General features: G+C 56.8%; 1 protein-coding gene across 1 annotated transcript; it reads left to right on the forward strand.

Annotated features, from left to right (window-relative positions):
• Positions 1-647: 647 nt before the first annotated feature.
• On the forward strand, positions 648-20,478 carry OTOP1 (otopetrin 1). The gene is made up of 6 exons (XM_037529557.1): positions 648-1,068; positions 6,450-6,586; positions 8,837-8,895; positions 12,314-12,444; positions 15,190-16,115; positions 19,739-20,478. Exons 1-6 carry the CDS (start codon positions 648-650, stop codon positions 19,907-19,909), a joined length of 1,845 nt encoding a protein of 614 aa, XP_037385454.1. The 3' UTR covers positions 19,910-20,478.
• Positions 20,479-23,869: the final 3,391 nt, after the last annotated feature.

Below are 23,869 nucleotides of genomic sequence, written 5' to 3' on the forward strand. Positions count from 1 at the left end.
AGACAAACAAGCCTTCCCCGGCCCCTCCGCCTACTTCCAGATCCGAGGACCGAGCTTCACGCTTCCCCGCCCCCCAGCCCAACCAGACACACCCAAGGACGAGGACGGACAGACGGACGCGCAGAGAGAGACACAGAGGGACAGCCAGACCCGCGCAGCCGGGGCTCTGCGGCCGGGACGCAGGCGCCCAGGGACGGCCCCGCCCCCCGCCCACTCCCGGGGCCGGCCGGGGGACCCCGGGCTCCCCACCTCCCGGCGACGCCAGTCTGCGCTTCGGGCTGGGCGGGCGCGCCCGCGGGGTGGGGCTGGGCTGCAGCTGGGGCGCGGGGCCGGGCGCGGGGAGCTGGACGGGGCACGCCTGGGACGCTGAAGTCGGGGCGGCCCGGGTCAGCGGGGTGGGGGAACGTGGCAAGCCGGCCGAGTCGGTCATCTTGACCTAGGATAGAAGGGCAGAAAGGGGGAGCGCAGGCGCTGGAGGGTGGCCAGAGAGGGGGGCTGCTTGGCAGAACCGCGGGGTCAGAGGGGCGGGCAGAAGCCAGGGGCTGTTTGGTCGAGGGCGCCGGGACCGAAGCAGAGGTCAGGGGCAACAGGCGGGCGGCAAACCCCTCGGAGGGGGGCTAACTGGGTGCGTGAGGGGGTCCCCCATGATGCCCCAGGGTCCAGAGGCGCCGGCCTCGCCCCCGTGGGCCTCGGATTCCAGCGCTCCGGGTCAGGGTCCGGGTCCCGGCGCGCCGGGGCCCGCCGTCTGCCCGCGGCCCCAGCCCCCCGCCCCGGCGGCCCCCGAGGCCCCGGCCCCCCGACGGGGCGCGCGCTGCGCCAGCGTCCCCCAGAAGCTGGCCGAGGCGCTGAGCAGCCAGTACGGGCTGAACGTGTTCGTGGCGGGGCTGCTGCTCCTGCTGGCCTGGGCCGTGCACGCCGCGGGCGTGGGCAAGAGCCTCCTGCTCTGCTTCCTCACGGCGCTCATGCTGCTGCAGCTGCTCTGGATGCTGTGGTACGTGGGGCGCAGCGCCGCGCAGCGCCCCCTCTTCCGCCAGAAGGACACGCAGGCCGGCGCGCGCTGGCTCCGCGGTGAGTGCCCCGCGGTCAGCCCCGGGGCCTGCGCGCTCCGCCCGCGCCTCCTGCGCGCGTCCCCCGCCCAGGCTCTCCCGACCGTCGCGGTGCGCTGAGGCTCTTCAAGACGCAGGCTCCGCGCCTCCCTCCCCAGGGCTGCCCGAGCGGCGCCGGCTTCCCGGGCTTAGCGAGGCCCTCCGGGGTCCGCCCCAGCTGGTTTCTTTGGATTTAGCCCGCCCCTGTCCGCCCTCCCGCCCCAGCCTCGGAGGCGTGGGGTCCCTCGCAGCACCTCGTGCGCCCAAGCCCTTGCATGTTCTGTTCCCCGCCCGGAATGCCGCCCCCTCCCTGGCCCAGACCCCCGGCCTCACCCCGGATTCCCCGGGGGAGTTTTTCTGACGCTCCCACCCCCTCCTTATGGTTCTGACCACTCCCGCCCCCTCGGCCCCCCGCCCCCCACTGTGCCCTGTGCACACTGTTCTTGTGCTTTGCTGTCTCTCCAGCTCGCAGAGTGGGGCCTGGGGAGGCTGGTGATGCTCATGTCTTGGTCCCAGGACCCCCTGGGGACCTGGCGTGAGTGGGTGTCCAGAATGGATGGAGTGAAGTCATGAATGAGTGCGTGGACACCTTTGGGCGCTGGTGGGGCAGAGGCACTCGCTAGCGCTCCCCGCATACAGACTGGGACAGTTTCAAGCTAGGAACCCTCCTATCCCCGACCCCACCCCAAGACCACAGCTGCAGGTCTGAGGGAGGAGGCAGTGGTGGCCCGACTCTGGGGGCAGCCGCCTGAGGCACCTTCAGGGCCAGGCCGCACGCTCACACCTCACTAGGCTCTGCCTGGGCGCCCAGGGCCTGGGTCTCCACCAGGACGGGCTTTCGCTCCCTCGCAGGACCTGGGGCTCATCCCTTAATCCGCCCACCCTCCGCTCCGCTCTCTGCCCTTCTGGACGGGAATTGCACACTCGGTGCGGCCACGACTGCTTGGTGGGTGCCCACTGCACCTTCACATCCCCACCCCCCTTCCCTGCAGGCCTCCCCCTGCGCCGCCCTGGCGCCTGGCAGGAGCTGCTCCCCCCACCACCATCAGCCTAGGGCCCGCTGGGTCTGCGCACTGACTAGTCGGATGGGAGCTGTGCAGTCGGGTGAGCCTTCATTTCTTGGACAGGGATGCCCGGTTTATCTGGCCGTGGGAAAGCCGGACCCGACTTCCGTTTGGCGCAGACTCCTGTCTGGATAGTGGGTGTTTTCAGGAGGCTTGTGGTTTAGTGACCGGAGGGCAGTGAGCCTAGCGCCGCGTCCAACAGGCAAGCAAACGGGAATGAAACGCGGAGTTGAGTGGTGGTGTCATTTCCCGAGCCTGCGACGACAGCGGGAGGACCGCGGGCAGGTGTCGCCTGCGGCCAAGTTACATTTGCGCTGCCTTTAGACACCAAGTAGCGATGGCGTGGATGAGAGCACATAGTAGGTGCGCACAAGTCAGGGGGCCTGGACACTCAGCAGTTGCCCCATAGCAACACTGCCTTTCAGACGAGGCCCTGGCCCCGGCCTTCACTTGCCAGTCCCGTCCACCTTCTCAGTCCCTGCTCCTCGGCAGTAAATCAGACTTCAGCCTCTCGGGAGAGCTGGGAGGTGGGGGTTTGCAAAGCGTTGTCCATCTTGTCAGTGAGCTGAGGTTCCAGAGGCAGGAGACTAGACTCCCTGGAGGATGCCGGGAGCCCACGGTGCTGAGGGCTGCCTCTGTCCCGGCGGCTGCAGCTCTCCCTGGGAGCAGAGCTGGGGAGACAGGTTTGACGTGGCGCTGCCCCAGCTTCTGTGAGTCTCGGAAGTCTGGCGCTCGGGGAAGAGCCTGCCTGGGGAATTCCAGGCACTGCGGTTTCCAGAGAAAGTTTCTGGGGCCCGGGCTGTGCTGCGAGGTAGCTCTTGGAGCAGGAAGCCTTCTGCTCCACCCACGGGTGTCCCTGTGGACCGCAGGGACCTTGACTGCCTTTGCAAAATTCACTGGAAGTGATGGGCCATTCGTCCACCACCTCTGTCCGCCAAGTAGGACTGATTTCTCCTCGAGGAGATGACAGCAGCCTGGCCGGCTCGTGACGTGGAAAATGGTGTTCAACTGTCACCTTCTCAGAGAGTTATTTCCTGACCCCCCATCATCACCCTCCATCCCCGGTGCTGCTTTCCTTTCCTCTGTGCACTGCACACTTCCCGGCGTGTCTTGTGTGTTTACTATTTTGTGTCTTCCCCACTAAACTCCCCAAGGACAGATACTTACTTTTGTTGACTTTTTTCTACCCCCAATGCCTGAGCCGTAGCTGGCGCTCAACAAATATTGTGGAATGACTATGCTTTGCATGTCTTCAAACTTCTTTGTCTTTTGCCTGATGAGCGGGCAACATCTTGGCTGGGAATGAGGCTCTTGGACCCCATCTTTCCTTGCAGTGGACCTTGGCTGCCTTCCACAGGCTTCTGGCTTCCCAAGCGGCAGGTGAGAAGCCTGGTGCCAGCTCTCCCTCTGTACTTCCTGCACACCCCGACTTATGCAAGCTTCTAGGTGTATTTTTTTCTCATCCATCTTGTTTGTTCACCCTTAAGCCCTTGGCAGAATGGCCCATGAATTCTAGGAGTCTGCCAAACACTTGTGTAGATAAATAAATGGAATAAATGGACGGATGGATGGATACAGGAAGGAGGGACTTCGCATGAGAAGGTGTGTGATGTGTTCATCACAATTCTTGGAATGACGTGAGGGCGCTGCTCCAGATCAGTGGTTCTCCAGGCGGGGACCAAGCAATTCCCACCTGAGAATTTGTCAGAGATACAAATATCCGGGCCCCGGACCTGCTGAGTCAGAAACTCTGGGCATGGAGCCCACCGTCTGTTTCACCAAGTCCTCCGGGTGATTCTGACACTCGCTCAAGTTTGAGAACCACGACTGAGCCCCACCTCATTTTCTAGTTGGGAAAGCTGAGGCTGGGAGCAGCGGGGGGGCTGGTCTGAACCCCAACGTTGCGTCTCGGGCACACTGGACCGGCGCCCGCTGCTTGCTCCAGCCCGCGTTCTCGCTGCCCCGGCCAGCTGCGCCGCCTCACCTCGCTATTTCCCTTTGTGATCGAAACCCAGCGTGCCTCTGTCAAGCCGTTTCAGAGCGCAGGGACTGAGTCACCATCTTCCTAAGTTTCTGCTTTTATTGTTGTTGTTTTTCCTCCAGCATTAAAAAAACACACAACAAAGTGGCTTGGAGTGGTTTCCACAGGGCTTTGAGCCGCGGCAGCGAGCCAGGCGATGGCGTGACTCTTCACCGAGGCCGCTGTCAGCTTCTAGTTGCCCTGTGTGCGTCCCCTCTGGCCACCCCGGGCTGGTCCCCACCGGCCGGTTTCCTGCGCCTCGTGGGAGAGGAAAGGTGAAGGGCGGCCGCGCTGCCTGCAGAGGCACCGGCTTGAGGGGCCTAGTCTGCATGCCCTGGGGCCTTCGGCGCCCGCCCCTGCGCTGGTCCTCAGCTGCTTTTGAATGCATCTCGTATTTTCCTTTCTGGAGGCCTGTGTTTGAGGTTTTTGTTTTGCATCTGTCTATTTGCTGGTTTGCTTTTATTTTTCGGTTGCAACTGGGCTGGATACAGCACCCAGGACGCGTCCTTTCTTCTCCCTGCCCAGCCCCAGCCTCTCCGTGCCTCTGCGCGGGCTCCCTGCCCTTCAGGACAGATGCGTTTCTACTCAGAAGCTTTTTAGACCCTCAGAAGCTTTGTGAAAATGGCAGAGAGCCCTCCTGCGAGTGCTCACCCCCTTCTTTAGAGGGCAGGGTTTTAAGATTCAAAAGATGAGATTTTTTTTTCATAGAAAAATCATAGCTTGATTTTTTTTTTTGGTGGGGGGGAGCTTCTAGAGGTCAATTCAGCCAGGCTGCACGGACAGCATATCCCTCGTCGGACCCTGGTACAGCTAACAGGACGCGGCACCCGCCTTCCGGTTCTAGCTCCTCTGGCCACTTGCAGGATGTGTTTTACATGTTCTATGTATGTAGAGTTTACATAGAAATGTGTGCTCTAGGTTTATTTATCTTGAATTGTGGTGAAATACACCTGACAAGACATTTGCCACCTTGGTCGTTCTAAGGGTACAGTTTAATCGTGTTGAACACCTGCACTCTGCTGCGCCAATCTCCAGCGCCCTGTCCTCAGAAGCTCCGTCCCCCTCAAACAGCTCCTCGGTACCCCTTCTCCCCATCACTTTGCTGGCTGTCTCTATGAACCTGACTACTCCGCAGACCTCATGTGAGTGCAGTCGGGCGGGGCATGTCGTCTTGTGACGGGTTTCGCTTAGTGTGATGCCTTCAGGGTGCCTCCTGAGTCAGCCTGGTCACGATGTCCTTCCTCCTAGGGTGGGATTCTGTTCCATCGTGCAGACCACAGTCTGTTTATCCGGTCATGTGCTGGTGGACACTTGATCTGCTCCCACCGTTTGGCTCTTGTGAATAATGCTGTTATGAACGTGGGCGCACAAGTGTCTTGTGTCTCTGCGTTCACTCATGCTGGGGATGGAATTGCTGGAATTTGTGGAAATCGTATTTGTAATGTTTTGAAGGGCTGCCATGCTGGTTTCCATAGCGGCAACACCGTTGTCCACTCCCTCTGGTCGTGCACGGGATTCAGATTTCTCCACACCCTCACCAACATTTGTTCCTTCTTCCTGCCCTCCCTCCTCTCCCTTATTTTATTTTTCATAATAACCATCTTCCTGGATGTCAGGTGACACCCCATGTTTTTGATTTACTTTCCCCTAATGACTAGTGATCTTGAGCATCTTTTAATCTGCCAATTAGCCACTTGTGTATCTTTTTTGTAACAATGTCAATGCAAGGCCATTGCTAATTCTTAAATTGTTTTTTTGTTGTTGCCTAGTGAGAGTTCTTTCTATATGCTGGATACTAGTGCCTTAGAAGATGTATCATTTGTGAATATTCTGTCCCCTTCTGTGGGTTGATAGTACCCTCTGATGCACAATTTTTTTTTTTCCCATTTCGATGTGGCCCAACTTACCTATTTTTGCTTTTGTTACTTGGGCTTTTAGAGTCATAGCTAAGAAATTATTACCAAATCTAACATCATAGAGATCTGCCATGTTTTCTTTTAAGAGTTTTATAGTTCTAGGTTTTATGGTTAAGTCTTTGCTTCATGTTGAGGTAATTTTTGCATGTAGAATGAGGCCAGGGTCCAGCTTCATTCTCCTGCATGTGGACATCCAGTTTTCCCAGCACTGTTTGTTGAAAAGACTATTATTTCCTCATTGAATGTTCTTGACACATTGTCAAAAATCGTTTGACCGGAAGTTTTAATATAACTTGTTTTGAAATGACCTCAAGTGAGTATTAACACTTCTGTATTTGCACCTCTTCCCTGCCTCCCAATTTAGGTAGTATCACGTTGTTTGCCGCCATCACCATCATTCTGGGATGTTTTAAAATTGGGTACTTCGTTGGATTTTCTGAATGTTTATCAGCCACAGAAGGAGTTTTCCCTGTCACTCACGCAGTGCATACGCTGTTGCAGGTAAGCCAGGCTGATGCTCATGCCTGGGTGCCTGCTGAGGGTACCCAGGTGTGTGAAAACCTGAAACATCAAGACATCTGTTGGGGGGACAGTCTGAATCCATCTCTGGGGTTCAGTGGTTTAGTTGCCTCCCCTGGGGTGGGACCTGTGCCCCCACAGCCGTCTGCACAGGGATCCTATGTGGCAAAACTCGTGACAATGTCAGTCAGAAGTTCTGCTAAGCCAGGCTCTGCCGGAAAGGCCTGGGGGACTTTGGTTCCCTGGGAGATTTTTTCATTCAGCAGTTTGAGTGAGATGTAACCCACAGACCTTGCAATTTGCCCATTCGAAGCATGCAGTTCAGTGGTTAGTATATTCAGAGGGTGGTGCCACTGTGAAAATGGTTGATTTTAGGACATTTTCATCACTTCCAAAAGTAACCCTGTGCCATTACTGTCACTCCTTGATGTCACAGACACATTTTTTTTTTAGATTTATTTATGCATACAAGAACTGGGGTACAGGCCAGAGGTGTGGGGGATGAGAGGATTCACCAGAGATAGAGTGGGGAGCAGAACAGGCAGATGGACAGAAATACACTGCTAAGGGGAGCAGCGGACAAGTCAGGAGAGGTCTGCCATGCCATGCAGGTAGCTCCATGGCCGGGGATCAAACTCGTGTTGCAGTGGCTGCGGACAGCTTTATAGGTTGGGTCTTAACCCCTTTTGCCACCAAGGAGGCCCACAGACACATTTTTGTTTGCTCACTTGTGGATGAAAATCTTTTTGAAATGTATGAGATTATTTTTCTCAGCATTGGCTAACTTGGTGTGGCTAAGAAATGAAAGATACAAACACACGCACACACACTATATATATATATACATATATATATATATATATATACACACACACATATTAAATTACATCTATATAATCTAAATATGTAGCTTAGAATCAGAAAACCTCCAGTGCAGCTTCCATCCTTAGCAGAAATCCCCAATAATGGCTGACACAGTTGGACGAGGAGGGTCTTTGGTGGAGGGCGTGGTGTGGGGTGCACACCCGAAGGGGCGCCCGCCTGTGCCTCTGAGTCACACAGTGCTGTTAGCCAGTGTTACCTCAAGAAATACTGCTCTTAAAAAGAACTTAAAAAAAAAAAAAGAAACCTCCACAGAGAAGCTCCTTGAGGATGATGCCGATGAGGTTGGGGCAGCTTGGCTCTGGGGTACAGTAGGCTGAGAACTTCTGGGGAGACTAATTCAAGGGGTCACCTTGCATAAGAGTGTTCTGGACTGAATGTGTCCCCCAAATGTAGCTGTTGGAACCCCCATCCCCACTGCCTCAGAAGGTGGTTGTTGGAAGAGCAGGTGCTTGCAGAGGTGATTGGGCAAGCCGGGTGGTCCGGATGGACTCCAGCCCAGTGTGATACCAGGGGTGTCCTTGTAGAAAGAGAGCCAGATGCAGACTCTGTCAGGGGGACAACCATGCCAAGGCCCTGGGGAAGGCGGTATCCGCACCCCAAGGCAAGAAGAAAGCCTTGGGAAACAACCGTTGCCACGGTGATCTAGCACCTGTCACCTCGGAAACAGAATGAACGCCTGTTCCAGCCTGTGGTGCTTTATTATGGAGGTGCCTGCGCCCCAACACAGAGCTAACTGGCTATTTAGCCCAGGGAGTCACATCCCAGGGTGACGAGTCTTGCTCCAGCGGCAACATGGAGAGCCTCGGGGAGACCACAAGGGACTCCCTCTAGTCTGCGTTTTTCACTTAAAGATAATCACACGCTTCTGCGTGTCGTGTGCAGCCAGTGTGGACAATGAGGCACCGGGGACGTTACCCCAGACCCCTGCAGGGCTGGTCTCAGGATGGGGGCTCACGCCAGTGCCGCCCCAGCCAGCAGGCAGGTGGTGCCCCCATCCCGCTCACAGACGGAGGACACAGCAGGGAGGTTCCTGGACCTGCATGAGGCTGGGGGAATCTGGGCTCGTGCTCAGATCTGCTGCCGGCCACCCCCTGCCCCTCCGACCCGGTCAGCCCACCCTGCGTGACCGCTAGTGACAGCCTGGCCAGGGCCCCGGGCGGCAAGCTCTGTCCCCACAGGGAACGGCGCTGCCACCGGAGACGACAGCAGCCCCTTGCCTTTTGCGGGGGGGGGGGGACGTCACGGACGTCCTGACACCCCCTGGATCCCCAGCAGTTGGACAGCTTCTCAGCGTGTGGGGTCCTGGGGTCTCCCACTGACGCGCCTCTCTCCCCCTCACGCCACCAGGTGTACTTCCTGTGGGGGCACGCCAAGGACGTCATCCAGTCGTTCAAAACCCTGGAAAGGTACTGGCCGCGGGCGCTGGTCTGGCGCGTTGAGGGTGGTGCGGGCGCAGACGGCGAAACATCTGCTCCCCTGGGTCAGCAGCTGGGTGACCGGGCGACTCTGAGCCCCAGCCTGGTGGGGACAGTGGACCCGCTTTCAGCCTCTCCCTGGGCGCCCCCTGGAAGTCGGTGATGGGGCTTGTGCTTCCCACCTGCCACCTCAGACACCTCCCCTCCAGGACCGCAGCCCGCCAGGACCTCAGCCTGCGTAGCGGGCTCCCGAGTAGGAACGCGGCACTCTCCGGAGCTCGCGTCCGCCCTTGACCAGTGCTCCGTCCAGCTGGCCTTGTCCAGCTCCCTCCCTCCCTCGGGAGAGAAAGAAGCTACAGGAGGAGGGGTGAATTGCCTCAGGGCCGGGTGTCACTACCCTGCGGGCAGATCCCCCTGCATGCAGGAGGAAGGCAGGGCCGGTGTTTGCTTTATAGACAGATCCCTCTTCATGGGAGCCGCCAGTCAGGGGCAGAGAGCGTCCCGCCAGCACTGACAATGACGCTGATATTTCCAAGATTGATTAATCGGTCACCCCTGGATGGAGCAACTTCAGAAGATGAATGAAACAGAAACCACTTTCATGAGCCTTGAGCCTTGTTGTGCAAAAAGCATCCGCTTCAAGCAGCAGCCTTTCCCCCTGAATATATAGTTTCCTTCCTGCGGCGCAGGTGGTCCTGTTGCTCTTGCCCTGCTTTTCTTTTTGTGTAACCATGTCCTCCCGTCAGTCTTCGTCAACAGCGTGATGTTTATCCACCGTGCACGTGCCGCCACCACGCTCACCCACCCGGCACCCCGGCATACTAGTCGGCTGCTGCCGGGGTGAGGCGGGGGCTTCACCCACAGAAACCTGTCATCTCTTCATGGTTCTGGGGCTCCAAGTCCAAGATCGAGGTGCCGGGGTGGGGGGGGGGTTGGTTTGGTTTCCCCGGCGGCCTCCCTTCCTGCCTGGCGGGTGGCCGTCTCCCTGCTGCTCCTCCACGGCCTCCCTCTGAGTGTGTGCAGAGAGCGAGAGATCTCTGGCGCCTCTTCCCCTGTCTCTGAGCCTCTTTCCTAAAGTGTCAGGGTGTGGGTGAACCAGAGGTTTAGTGTTTTCTCTTCTTTTGTCTGTAGGTCGAAGTGCTTAACATTTTTAAATGGCTTATTACCTCTAGGTTTCAGATTTAGATTTCTCTAGAAAAACTGGAAGACGTGGTCATGTCCAAATGTCTGGGGCAACAAGGGGCTAGCAGTGAATTGCAGTTGTTTGCTCCAGATGGGCCCTAACCCTTCAGTTTGCTACAGTCCCCACCACTCCCTAATGTTGCCTTCACCTGACTTTACTCACTTCACTCACTGCTATTTCCTGCCAGGTCCCGAAGGCTTGGGAACTTGCATCCCCGTCCTGCTGTTTTCTGCTAGTCCTTTGAGCCAATATTCCACTAGCCCCTGCTCTTCGTACACACAGGGCTTTTCTTCTGATCTGAGAATTCCCCTTAGTGGTTTGATTTCTTTTCTTTTCCCAAGGGTGAGGCTTAGAGGAACAATTGTTTCGCAAGCAGCGCTGCAAACATGTATTGAGGTCAGAAATGGCACACGGGAGCCTGCTCTTTATTGCGGTCTGGGGCTTCGGGATCCGAGCATGAGAAAGGCCCCTGGCGTGAGGAAACCACGTTGGCCCTGCTTTCGTAGGATAATTTCCAGGCCCAGCCAACAGGTGGCTGCCAGCATGCAGGCAGCTCTGGCCGAGGAGTCCGCAGCTGCAGTGGGCGTCGGCACCAGCTCCTCAGGTTCAAGGGGCCGGGGATTGGACAAGGCCCCAAGGGCCAGGACAGAGGAGAAAGGGGAGCTGTGTGCATTATGGGGGAAAGAAAAGCGGCCAGAATGAAGCAAACAGCATTGTCCGCCTTTGTCAAAGGCGCTGTACAATGCCGCCCAGATGCTGCAGGGAGGCTGGCCACAGACCGACGGCAGCCGGGCGAGCAGATGGGCAAACACCTGCCCCTGGAGTCTGGTTCCTTCTCCAGCTGTGCCCGGGCGTTATGCAGCTGCCGGAGGAAGCCAGGGTCAGACAGGAGAGACCTTGCCTGTGGCTGCCCGTGGGAGCCCTGGGGGGTCAGCTGGGGTTAAGCTGTAGAGGAGGGACAGGGGCGGGGCTGAGGACTCAGTTGTGCCCTGTCTCCTGTGGGCAGATCGTGGGCAAGCACATTCTTGATTGGTTAAGGGGGAGGGGCCGGCACGCTGCCTCTGGGAAGTTCTTAGGAACCGTCTCCCAGGTCACCAGAATTTGCTTTACCTTTGACGTGTAAGGCACATGGTCAAGTGAGCTGAAGCCACCAGTGTGACCCATCCTAAACCTGCAGGCCTGGGAAGACTGGAGGTTTGGAAGCAGTCGGTGACCCACGTTCCTCACAGGTCCCTCTGCTCCCCCGGTCCAGTATCCACCGTCCACTTCTCCCCCTCAGTCTCCCGCAGGAGGCAGGTGGCCTGAAGCAAAGGCAGGCCTCGCGTCAGCCTAGGAGAGCCGGCTGCTTGCTGAGTTTTCAAAACCTAATGTGGCTCCTCACTCTGTGTGACCCTGGATTAGTTCCTGACCCTCTGAGGGACTCCAGAGTGTAGCAATGTCATCGCAAAGCAGCTCTTTCTATGTTTCCACTCTGCCGTTCAGTGGGTCGGGGTTTCATTCCGGGCTGGTTGACGCGTGGTCGTAAGGGAGCTGCCACAACTCCAGCCTCCATCTGTGTATCCAAGTCTGGAAGGAAGGGCAGGGGACAGTGAATAGGCGCTTTTCATTCTCATCGCTTTCGTCAAGAAAACAAAACCTTTTCCGTGGTGCCAGCAGACTCTCCCTCCCCCACCCACCCACCCACTCCCCCACCCCGTGCCTGGTTGGAAGGGAAGCCAGACAGCAATTCTCTGGCTTGCTTCGGTGGCTTTAGAAGTCAGTGACAATGCGGAGGGGGTGGATGTGACCAGTGGGTTGGCCAGCCCACCATAGGGTGCACCCAACTCTCCAGATTTCACCTGTCCCTCACTCTTCTCTCCTCTTCCCTCCTGGAAGAAATGATTTGGGGCAGGTGGGTTACCTGCTTTCAGTCAATTTCCATTTCGGTGTGCCTGCTCCCAAGACCCAGTTTCTTTTAGTCCTGTAGACAAAGAGTCGAGTACTGGCAGGTTCCAGGTTCAGGCAGAATGCCAAGATCGTGGTTTTGGATGGTCCTGTGGAAATGCCCCTCCCAGCCCAACAGGGCACCCACTCAGAGCCAGAGTCACGGCTCAGCAGGCGGACAGAGTGTGTATGCGTGTGTGTGTGCCCGTGTGTGGTGCGTGTGCACATGCCCGCTGTGTCTAGCACCCCATAGGGCTTAGCGCTTCCAGGACTGCTCCAGGACCCAGCCCTTATGTGTTCCAGGTTTGGGGTGATCCACTCGGTCTTCACCAACCTGCTTCTGTGGGCCAATAGTGTCCTGAACGAGTCGAAGCACCAGCTCAACGAACACAAGGAGCGGCTCATCACGCTGGGCTTTGGGAACATAACCATCGGTGAGTGCGGGGCCGTCTGCTGGGAGTCGCAGCAGCTTGCACCTGCAGAGACCGGCGTGTTCGGAATGGTCGAGGGGCAGGCCCCAGGAACTGCGGGGGCCCCAACCCCACCCCGGTGGACAGTCCTCTGTTGTCGAACCTCTGCAGCCTCCACGCCTCTTGTCTGGCCGTCTCAGCAGGGCGTGCGGAGCATGATGGAGGGTTCCCCAGTGAGTCCGGACGGGACCCGCCCAAGGGCTGTTGTCCAATCGCCATGGCTCATGGCCGCTTTGGCTGGGAATGAGGCCTTTGTTTACCCCTGTGGAAGATTGGCAGCTGCTTCTGCGGGTGCTTTTGAGGAAGCCTCTATTCCTGGTTCTTTCTATAAAAGCATAGCTTTAAAAAATTCATAGAAATCTAATGATGGGTTGTGATTCATGGTTTTAGTTCATTTGGGACTTTTATTGAACTCTACTAGGCTTAAAATATTGGCCATGTTTGTTCCCCTGGGTCGCTATTTGAGATCCTATAGTATTGATATTTCTATTTTCTTCCAAAATCCTTCAGTGCTTGTGATCTCTCATTCCATGCCAGAGCACTGGGCTGAGAGGCATGCGAGGCAGAGGCGAGTGCACATTTCTGGGCCGGGATCCCCAGGCTCGGGGCTTGCTCCTCCCTCATAGAAGCCGTGTGACCTCGGGCGGCCAGTCCACACCCTGGGCCTCCCTTTTCTCGTTTGAAAAGCGAAGGGAGCTGAGCCATGAGTCCCCCTCACCCCCATTTTAGTGGACAAGCATCTCTGTTAGCTCTAGACCCCCGGCCAGTCACAGAGAGCGATTTTCCCCACTACGGGGGTGGGGATGACAAAATGAAAAACACCTGCTGTATTTCTCCACCGTCTCCACCCAGCTAGCAGCCCACCCTTGGGAAGGTCCTTTCCTTTGGGGGCTTTCATTTCCTCATTAGCCTCAACAACAGTCACAGCAGGGCCTCCCTGGTGGCGCAGCGGGTCAAGCACAGTTCTGTGAAGCTGTCCGCAGCCTCTGCAGCACTGGTTCGATTCCCGGCTGGCCAGGGAGATTCCCACATGGCACAGCAGACCTCTCCTGACTCACCCGCTGCTCCCCTCAGCAGTGTATTTCTTCAGTCTGCCTGTTCTGTTCCCCGCTCTGTCTCTGGTGAATCCTCTCACCACTGCACCTCTGGCCTGTACCCCAGCTCTTGTATAAATAATAATTCTTTAAAAAAAAAAAAGTCACAGCAATGACAACAATATCAAAGAGGTCTTAGAAGATTGTTTTGCTGAGTGCCTGACACTGTTCTAGGCACGTCACAAGGTTCTTTTTTGTCTTGCCTCAATGCCTCGAGGCAGCAACGTGGACCATTGTTATTGTAACATTTTTTACATCATCAAAGCATACAGCTGATAGTCTATTGCATGGATGTACTAAAATCTGTTTAATTTCTAAATGTTTGCACACTGAGGTGGTATCTCCCTGCCTCCCTCCCTCCTCTTCCCCTTCTCTCTCTATCTCTCTCTCTCTTGCTCGCTCGCTCGCTTGCTCGCCCACTCTTGTGTGCACATACACAAACATACATGCAATTTTACCTAATACTTTGATTACCTTTTGACTTGCCCTTTAAAATAGACAGGGATGGGCCTCCCCAGTGGCGCAGCGGTTGAGCGCTGGGCGGCCTCTGCGGCGCCGGTTCGATCCCCAGATGCTCCCCGGCCACTGGAGGAGGGTCCCACATGGCGTGCGGACCTCCCCTGCTGCCCGCTGCTCCCCTCAGCAGTGTACTTCGGTCCTTCTGCCTGCTCTGCTCCCCGCTCTGGCTCTGGTGAATTCTCTCGCCCTCCCGTGCTTCTGACTGTACTCAGTGCTTGTATAAATAAACAAACAAACAAAAACATGCCTCTATAAAATAGACAGGGATTGCAGGTCATCTTTAAGGCTCTGCTCCATAGTTCATTATTTATCTAGAGCGTTTTCTCTCCTTGCTGTGGAAGGTGCTTTATGTCACCGCCAGTGGCTCCCAGAGGCGTGTTCCGCCTGAGGTGCCTGAATCCCCCCACACTCGTCACAACAGATATTCTCAGGAAGAAAACCTTTGCAAACAGAAAGATTTTTTTCCCCTCACAAAGTTATTTTTAAAAAATTAACTTGGAAATCATACATGTAAATCATAGTCACAGAAAATTTCGGGAGTCAGGGAAACACAATCTCGATGAGCGAACACGTGTGTCCCCACGTGCTGGCGCCTGTGTAGCCACAGCAAAGCCGGAGTAAAAAGACCTGATGGAAGTTTCTTTTCATGAAAAAGGAGAGGAGAGTCCCATGCCTTTCCCCCAGAGCAGCTATTTGCACATTTCAGTTTGTGTTCCTCTGGGTTTCTTCTGCTCCCATCTGCCCATCAGCTCTATGTCTGTAACGTGCAAAATGGACTCAGACTCTCTCCTCCCTGGCCGGTTGCTTTTGTTCAACAATAGCCTGTGAACATCCTTACGGCTGGTAAGTCAGTTTCTGCCCTGGCATTTATAATGACTGCAGCGCGGCGGGTGAAACCTGGTCCGCGTGGCCGGTTCTCCCTTCACACCTTCATGGCTGTCCATTTAGCCAGCAGTCGTGACGACAAGCGCGAGCAGCCGCGCTTTAAAGCTTTTGATCCAGCAGGTAAACCCAAGCTGACTCCAGAGAGAGACTACGTCCCTGGGCTTGCCGCTCCCAACCTCCTAACGCCCCCGTGCTCTGCTGTCTCCCCTAGTTCTGGATGACCACACGCCTCCGTGCAACTGCACCCCCCCGACGCTCTGCTCCGCCATCTCCCACGGGATCTACTACCTCTACCCCTTCAACATAGAGTACCAGATCCTCGCCTCCACCATGCTCTACGTCCTGTGGAAGAACATCGGGCGCAAGGTGGACAGCCACCAGCCCCCCAAGATGCAGCTCAAGTTCCACGGGGTTGTGGTGGGCTCGGCGCTGGGCCTGACCGTGCTGGCCGCCACCATCGGGGTGGTGGTGGTGTATCTGGTTCAGATCGGCCGCTCCAAGACCAGGAGCGAGTCGGCGCTCACCATGTTCTACCTGTACGCCATCGCCTTGCTGGCGCTCATGGGGGCCGCGGGGCTGCTGGGAATCTGCATTTACAGGATAGACGAGAAATCCCTCGACGAGTCCAAAAACCCGGCCCGCAAACTGGACACCGAGCTCCTGGTGGGCACCGCCTCCGGCTCCTGGCTCATCTCCTGGGGCTCCCTCCTGGCCATCTTCTGCGCCGAGGCCTGCCCCCCGTACACCTGGTACAACCTGCCCTACTCCATCCTGGTGATTGTCGAGAAATACATCCAGAACGTCTTCATCATCGAGTCCACGCACCGGGAGCCCGAGAAGCTTTGCCAGGACATCAGGACCCTGCGGGTGGTCACAGTCTGCAATGGCGCGTCATCCTCCGCGCCCTCCGGCCCCAAGGGCGGGGCAGTGGCCCAGGACACGGTCCCCTGGGACAGCCGGGTGCCGCTCGCGGGCCGTGGGAATCTGTGTCTGAGGGAAGGTGGCGGCGAAGAAGAGGAGGAGAGGGCCAGGGAAGGGGCCCCGGGCCCAGCCTGCCACCCCCGGTTCCTCCGGGGCAACGCCAAGAGAACAGTCTTGAGGAATATTGCAGCCTTTTTGTTCCTCTGCAATATCTCGGTAAACGGCATCGTGTTATTTATTTTTTAAAAAATAATCAGTGCATCGGTTTTCCCTGCCTTCTTTCCAGTTAGGAGTGGAGGCAGCTTGTAGCCAAAGTAGTTTCAGCGTAAGGTTAAAAATGAGGATGGAGCGTAGGCTTATGTGCTAAGACCCAGTTTCCTGCTGTGCACCGGGGCGGGGGCGGTGGGGCGCTGGGAGCTAAAGATGAAAGGCCACAATTTCTAGCTCCCTCTTCAAAATGGTCACAGTGCGCAGGGCAGAGGGACAAAGGAAAATCATAATACGAGGAGCATGACAAGTGCTGGGACAGGGTATGTGAGCCAGGTAGAGGGAGCCTGGGTCCAGGACTCTAATGGGTAGGGGGTGCATGGGGTGAGGCCACATCTCAATTCAGAGTATTTTTTGGTTGCAGATAATAGAAAGTTTGACCTGCAGTGTCTTCCATCTTAAAGGCATTTAATTATCTTGCAAGAATTCTAGAGGTTGGCTGCTTGGGCTGGTCTGGCAGCTGAATCTGATTATCAAGGGTCCAGGTGCTCTTCAACTTTCCTCTTGACCCTGCTTGGTGTGGAGCGTGTCTCCTCATGGTCAGAAGATGGCTGCAGTAGCGCCAGGCATCACATCTGGGTTCAGACAGGAAAAAGTGGAGGAGGGGTGGGGAGAGGGCTGGTAATGTCTCTCACATGGCCACCCAAGCTGCAAGGGAGGCTGGGAAAGTGGGCGTTTGGCTTTTGAGCCTCTGGGATGGAAGGTATCAAGGGAGAAAAAGGCGCAGTCAGTTATCCAATATTGTCTGCTCCCAGCATCAAGGAATGGCTGGAAGCTCACTTAGTGGTCAAGCCAAGAAAAAGGGTTTGGGGCAGAGGCACACAACATGCAAAGGCCCCACAGTGCAGCTGGGGAGCACCACGTAGTGCAGCGTGAATCCCAGGCATATCAAGCAGAGCAGCAGTGTGGAAAGAGGGTTGAGGGTCTGGCTAGCTGGATCTAGCTGGAGTCAGACTTGGCCGAGTCTGGTCCTTGTGTTGGGTACAGTTGTGGACCCTCGAAGGCGGGTGTGTGGGAGCGATCCCTTAGCAGCGGTGGGGAGCCTGGAGGGAGGACAGGCCAGAGGCGGGGAGACCAGAACAGAGGCCCCTGCAGCCCTCAGGTAGGAAATGATGGGCGTGTGCACCTGGGCAGTGTCGGTGGGGGTGGGGGGATTTGTGTGTTGGTGGGATTTGTTTCCAGACACAGAAAGAAGCGGCTTGGTAAGAAGACTCCACGCAGGCCTTTGCAGAGACTGGGGCTGGGGGTGCCCCGGCCAGGTCTGCACTGCAGCCTTGAGAACAGCCTCACCTCCCTGCCTTTCCCCATCAGTCCATTGGCTGGAGCTCCAGCCCCATATTTCTGTGGGTGCAGCCCACCCAGGAGCTGCCACTTTTGATTTCACCCTAAGGCCCCCAAATGGGGAGGCCACATCTCTGCCACTAAGTCTGGTAGCTTTGGGTCACCGGGACCTCTGTCCCCTGCCAGGTCAGCTCGGGAGAAATTTGAAGGAAGAAGGGTCCAGAAGAGTTTGGTCCAGGGGCCTCTTCTTTCATCTCGGTGGTTTCAGGAGCTCCCGCTGAAGGCAGCCAGAAGATGGACCTTGCGGAGTGGGAGACTCAGGATGCCGGGAGCCAGCTCCGGGGCAGCCTAGGGAGGCTGCACTGACCCCACGTCGGGCACAGGCCTCCGGGGAGCAGGGTCTGTTTGCAGGACCAGCCTGGGACAGAGGCTGATGCTGGCGGCCGGTGTGCTTGTCCGCAGGGGAAGCCTCCGGCCGTGGAGTGGACGGGAGTGGTGGATGCGCGCAGGGTGGGCTTGCTGTCGGCTTGGGCAGACGGAGAGTCCGGAGCCCTCAGTGGATTTTTGCAGGTCTTTGATGCCCTCAGGGCACAGGCACGCCAGGCGGATAGCCTGGCATGCAAGGCGGCAGGCAGTGGGGCTGGGAGGCAGGCAGGCGACCTGGGCACAGGTGTGAGCACTTGCACATGTGCACCCCGCGCGCTCTGGGCCCAGGTGTCCACGATCACAGGCGTGTGTGCCCCTCGCCCACGCTCCTCACCTGGTCACCCACGCCAGCGGCGGGAGGCGCAAAAAAGCCTGATCCTTCATTTACCCCAAAATGAGGAAGGGTGGTGGGCATGTGAGGGGGAAGGTAGGGTGCCTGGGAGCACTGGGGGGCAGCACTGGGGTCAAAAAGGGCTTTCTGTGTGTGGCGGGGGAAGGGCCAGTGGGGGTGGGCGATGGGCAGAGCGGCCAGCCTGGGGAGGCAGGGTGCGGAGCAGGCCAGCTTGCTGCACCTCCCCCTGCAGTGACCTTCTACTGCTGTGCTGGTCCGTGGCACCGGCTGGCTGGCTGCGCTGCAGGAGCAGGAAGGGCGCCCACGTGGCTAGAACTCAGGAGACAAGGGGAGACAAGGGGAGACAAAGTGTGGGGGGGGGGCTGAGCACGGGCCTGAGAAGCCACAAGCCAGGACTTCCTCCTGACGGGGCGGGAAGCCGCGGAGGCCCTCACGCCTGGAGGGGGAGTTGGGATCTGGCTCTCGGGTTCTGACTTTTACTCTCAGGTGCGGGAAAGAAGAGCGGCCAGCCTCCCCTTGCTGAGCGTGCCGCGCCAGTGTGCTGCACCTCTCACGGCTGCGCAGCTGTGGCCAGCCCGGCACCTGCAGAGCCCAGCCCCCCGGCCGCCCTCCTCTCTCCTGGGGGCTCCGTGGCACCGGCCGCGGCTGTGCCTGGTGTCCGAGGGCCAGGCAGCCGTTGTCTGTGGCTGATGTCCCTCGTCATGCACGTGCGGGGCGGGAAGTCTCGGGCTCTGGCTCCAGCCCCGGCCTGGGGGTGATGCTCCTTATGGGGCCGGCGCAGGGCACGTCAGCCTCCCGGGCGCGTGCTCCTCTCCCGGAGCGGGGCCTGGGTTGTAGCTCTAAGCTGAAGGGAGCAAGAGAAGACCTAGAACTCGCCCGCCCAGACCCAGGCCTGGCCTGCAAGCCCAATGTTGGTCTGCAGAGGCGGCTGTGGTGCAGGGCGACCTCCACTGGGGCGAGGCTGGGGCTGTGGGAACGTGCAGGGAGATCCTGCCCACACTGGTTAGATCAAGGAGGGCTTCCTGGAAGAGGTCATGTCTCAGGACTTGGTGAACAGGAGCGCTTGACAGCAGAAGGAAGGCAGGGAGTCCCTGAGAGGCAGCAACAGGAGGGCAGCCCTGAAGCCTGGGGAGTGGTGGGCACATGGGGGCTGGGGGCACTGGAGCGCAGGGCAGGAGGAGGCACTGGTGAGGGACCAGCAACATGACAGGTCAGATGAAGGGTTTGTAAAGATCCCTCCACAACCTTGGGGCTGTGGGGGGGGTGAAGGCTCCCTCTGGAGGGGGTGCTTTGCAGCTGTTTGGGTGGGGGCTGCAGAGATGGACAGAACCGGCTGGGTTTGAGAGCGTTCAGGCAGGAGGAGGCAGAGGCAGAGAGGAGGGGAGGCTGAGTGGGCTGTGCCACTGTCGCAGGCGTGACTCAGTCTCCCCGAGTCCAGGCAGCGCCGGGGTGTGTGGGGCGGCTTGCAGGGTTCTAACAGCTCCCCCCACAACGGTCTTCTGTTCTCTTGCAGCTTTGGATACCTCCTGCCTTCGGCTGCCGCCCCGAGTATGACAACGGGTTGGAGGAGATTGTCTTTGGCTTTGAACCCTGGATAATCGTGGTCAACCTGGCCATGCCTTTCTCTATTTTCTACCGAATGCATGCAGCTGCCTCCCTCTTTGAGGTCTATTGTAAGATCTAGCCTGGCTCCACATGAAAGACACGGAGGGAGAGCGTGAGGATCCTTTGGTGCCACCTGGGCACAGCCAGGCTGGGTAAACACCGGCCTGCACGCTGGTGAGGGCCCTTTGTCCGTGGTCATTGTTGCCCATCGCGCCGGATGAAGGTAAACACGGTCTGGCCAGGTCGATGGGGGCTGAAGTCTGTCCTGGGCTCGTTCATTCTCATCCAGCCCAGAGGAAAGAATCTGATCCCAGGCTGGAAAAAAAACTGGCCCAGAGTGTTTTTCACGGAAACCGTTTTCTGTCCCACGTTCCAGGCTGCGCACAGCAGCCCCCTGACCATTCCTGCAGCAGCCCCCTGACCATTCCTGCAGCAGCCCCCTGACCATTCCTGCAGCAGCCCCCTTGAGCTGACCCGTCCTGCCTCTGATCCATGCAGATCTGATCCCATTTTGTTTATCCTATACTTGGTGACTCTGTTTAATTTCTGGAGCAAAGTTATTTTTATTTTCTGGAGATGCAAGTGTGTGTACAGATCAATATAACGACATTTCTTTCCTGCTATTTGGGCACCTTTTGGGTTGTGATTTTTTTTTAAGTTTTCTAAAAATGAATTACCATTCCTGCTCTCACCATAAATGTAGACAGACTTATAGACAAATTGGACCTTTCAGAAGAGTGGAGAGAGCGCGTTGGCCCAGCCTGCTGTTGTTAACCCACGGTCGCTCCCTCGCGCCGGGTGTGCTGCTTTTAGCCGCACAGGTTCTTTCTGTGGCTGCCAAGACCCTGGCCAGCGACGACAGGACATCAATACGTGTAAGCCCCCCCCCCCGCCCCCCCCCCCCCGCTCCTTACAAACTCTGCTAATCCACTGGAATACTGTGCACTACAGGCTGTCGAGTGAACGGACCATCATTCCCTTAGATTCCTGCTGTCGGTTTTAGAACATTTGTAACTTTGTTTTTTAGGTGACGTTGCAGTGATCCGCCCTGTTTGTAAAGCACGCCCTATATCTAGAGTGGCTTCTGGGGGACAGGCACGGAGAATCAGGGTGCCTACCCCAAGCATCAGAAATATTTTAAAGCCTCGGAAGGGAGGTTGTTGTTTGTGAAGGGGTGTGTTTCCCACTATTATTTTAAAATCATAATAAAATCAGTTTACTTACTATAAATGCTAATGCGAATATCTTTTTCACTTGAGTGTCTCTTTTTTGAAAGCCTCGGCCATGGGACATTAAGAAGCACACGATTGTTTTACATGACTAAAATACTTTAGGAAAAAACCCTAAAAAACAGGAGAGACTAAATGCAAAGTAGGGCGTCAACATGCGCCAGGGTCCTCTGCTCTGAGCTCTCTCGGCCCCCAGGACACTCAAGACAGGTGTGGAGACACACTGGGGTGTGGTGGCTGGAGGGTGCCCCTGCTGATCGTCCCACAGTGCTGGGTCATGCAGCCCCAAACGTTGATAGTGTTGATGCTGAGAAACCCACCTAGAAGTAATTGCTGTTAATTTTTTACACGTGTGTACACGTGCAGGGGCGGGATTGTTTTATACCGAACTTTCAGGTAATTTGTTTTTTCCCTCTTAATACACCAGAATGCTGCTTAACTATTTTAGGGTCCCCTGCATTGACTCTCACTTCAGTATGAATAAGAACCTTCTGTGGTGCTTGTTAGAATTCCTACCCTGCCCCCCTGAAGTCTAGCTTCGGCTGCATTGGAGTGAGGCCCAGGTGATGCCAAGTCCCTTCCAGAAGCTTCTCTGCAGGAGTCCAGGGACCTCAAGTCTAGACTCCTGAACAACATCTGACATTTAGAGACATCGCGGTGGTTTTCCTTTCTCTCCCCCACTGCCGCCCCCCATTATAAACGACTCCACAGCAAGCATCTTGGATACTGAGTCTTGCATACAGTGACAAGCTCCCTGCATCGATGACCGCCTGAGCTGGTTTCCCCACAGATTCCATTTGGGTTGACGTGAACCCCTGTTCTGCACGGAGCAGACCGGCCGGAGGGCCTCAGTGGCTGGGCATGAATGGAGGTCGCCTCTTGGCCATGCTCACAGCGCTAGTAAGTTGCAGCAGGTGGACGGTGACGCCCGTTAAATCCAAGGCCTTTTTCTCTCTCTTAGCCATGTCATTTTTTTTTAAAAACAGGGTACACATATTATTAGTGAACCAAATACGTACCATTAGGGGAATGCCTGGAATTCTGCATTTTCTCGCAAAGCAATAACTGATAGCAATAGTGTGGGGTAGGTAAAAGGTATCAGGCTTTTCTGCCCTCCCGCCATTAGGATAGATGAGGGAACCCTGTGGTCCTGAATGCACGCCTGATGGCGGGTACTTGAAGTGGGTACACCTGGGTTGAGAGACTGGACTTTTAAGGGCGGCGTCACGGGGACACCAGCAGCAGCAGAAGCCGAGAAGCCAAAAGAGAAGCCGAGAGAGAAGAGAAGCAGAAGCTGAGAGAAGGCTGGAGAGCCCAGAGTGAAGACCTGCTGGGGGCTGGGAGGCCTGCCAGCCTCCCGGCCCCCCAGTACCCCTGCCTGCCATATGCCTGGTGAACCCCAATAAAAGACCTGCAAAACCACTGAGGACTCTGACTCCTCCTTTACCCGGTCTGCATGGGATCCTAGAAAACCTGCTCAGTGCCCTCTCCTGCTCTTTACAAATAGCCTCATCATCTTAAAAAGAAAGCCAATTCGGGGGGCCTCCCCGGTGGTGCAGCGGGTTGAGTGCCATGCTGTAAAGCTGTCCGCAGCCTCTGCAGCGTGGGTTCAATTCCTGGCCTGCCAGGTTGATTCCCACATGGTGCCGCAGACCTCTCCTGCCTCGCCCGCTGCTCCCCTCAGCAGTGTCTTCGGTCCGTCTGCCTGTTCTGCTCCCCACTCTGTCTCTGGTGAATTCTCTCACCCTCCCGCGCCTCTGACCTGTACCCCAGTACCTGTACCCCAGTTCTTATATAAATAAACAAACAAATAAATAAATAAATAAAAATCTTTAAAAATAAAGGGCAGATCCAGGGCCTCCCTTGTGGCGCAAGGGGTTAAGACACAGCCTATGAAGCTGTCCGCAGCCTCTGCAGCACGAGTTTGATTCCCGGTAAATCCTCTCACCCCCCCACACCTCTGGCCTGTACCCCAGTTCTTGTGTGCATAAATAAATAAATCTTACAAAAAAGAAAAGAATGTCAATTCAGTAAGATCTTCCACCTGGAGGGAGGTGGCTGTGGAGCGCATGACCAGCAGGGGCGCGGGCGCCTTTCCTTCCAAGTGCGCCTCACCTGCGCTTTCAGGTCAGAGTAAGGGGGGCGGCCTGATGGCCCACAACAGCGTGGACCCTATAGAGAGCGTCAGAGGGGGCTGTGGCCACCCCAGGAGGGGGCTGGGAGGAGTCTGAGTCTCAAGCGAAGCTGAGCATGAGTTGCTTTGACAAGTTGTCCCTCCTCCTCCAGTTCTACTCTCTCCCCCTCCACGGTGTCCCTGTCCCTGTCAAGAGGCTGTCGAGAAACGGGGGGTTTGGGAGTGTTCCCCTGTGAGGAGCATCCACAGCCTAACCTGGGCAGGGTGGGCACTTCCGTGGGGTCTGATGGGGGAATGGCCAGGATGTTAGCCCCCTTAAAATCAACCGCAGGGGATGCCGGAGGTGGAGGTGGCGGGGAGCAGGTGAGTGCAGTGTGTCATGCTTAAAAAGGGCAATTCCAGCGTGGTGTCTGAGCCGCATTAATAACACGAGAGACCCTGACACCCCACACCGACTGTAACGCTGTTGTCTAAAGACAAACGGAGTCGCATCACCTGCTGAGAAGCCTTCTGTGGCTTCACAGTGCTTCCGGGGGAATGCGTGTGCTCTGACCGGGCTTGTGGGGCTTCTGCTACCTCCTCTTCTCATGCTCTCCTGGCCCCCGCCTGCACTGCAGCTACACACATCCATCCCCCCTTGTCCTTGAATGCTCCAAACTCTCCCACTCCCCAGGAC

This window comes from Talpa occidentalis, unplaced genomic scaffold (assembly GCF_014898055.3).
Source record: "Talpa occidentalis isolate TD23 unplaced genomic scaffold, MPIMG_talOcc4v2.1 talOcc4.6, whole genome shotgun sequence".
In the NCBI taxonomy this organism is placed as follows: domain Eukaryota; kingdom Metazoa; phylum Chordata; class Mammalia; order Eulipotyphla; family Talpidae; genus Talpa; species Talpa occidentalis.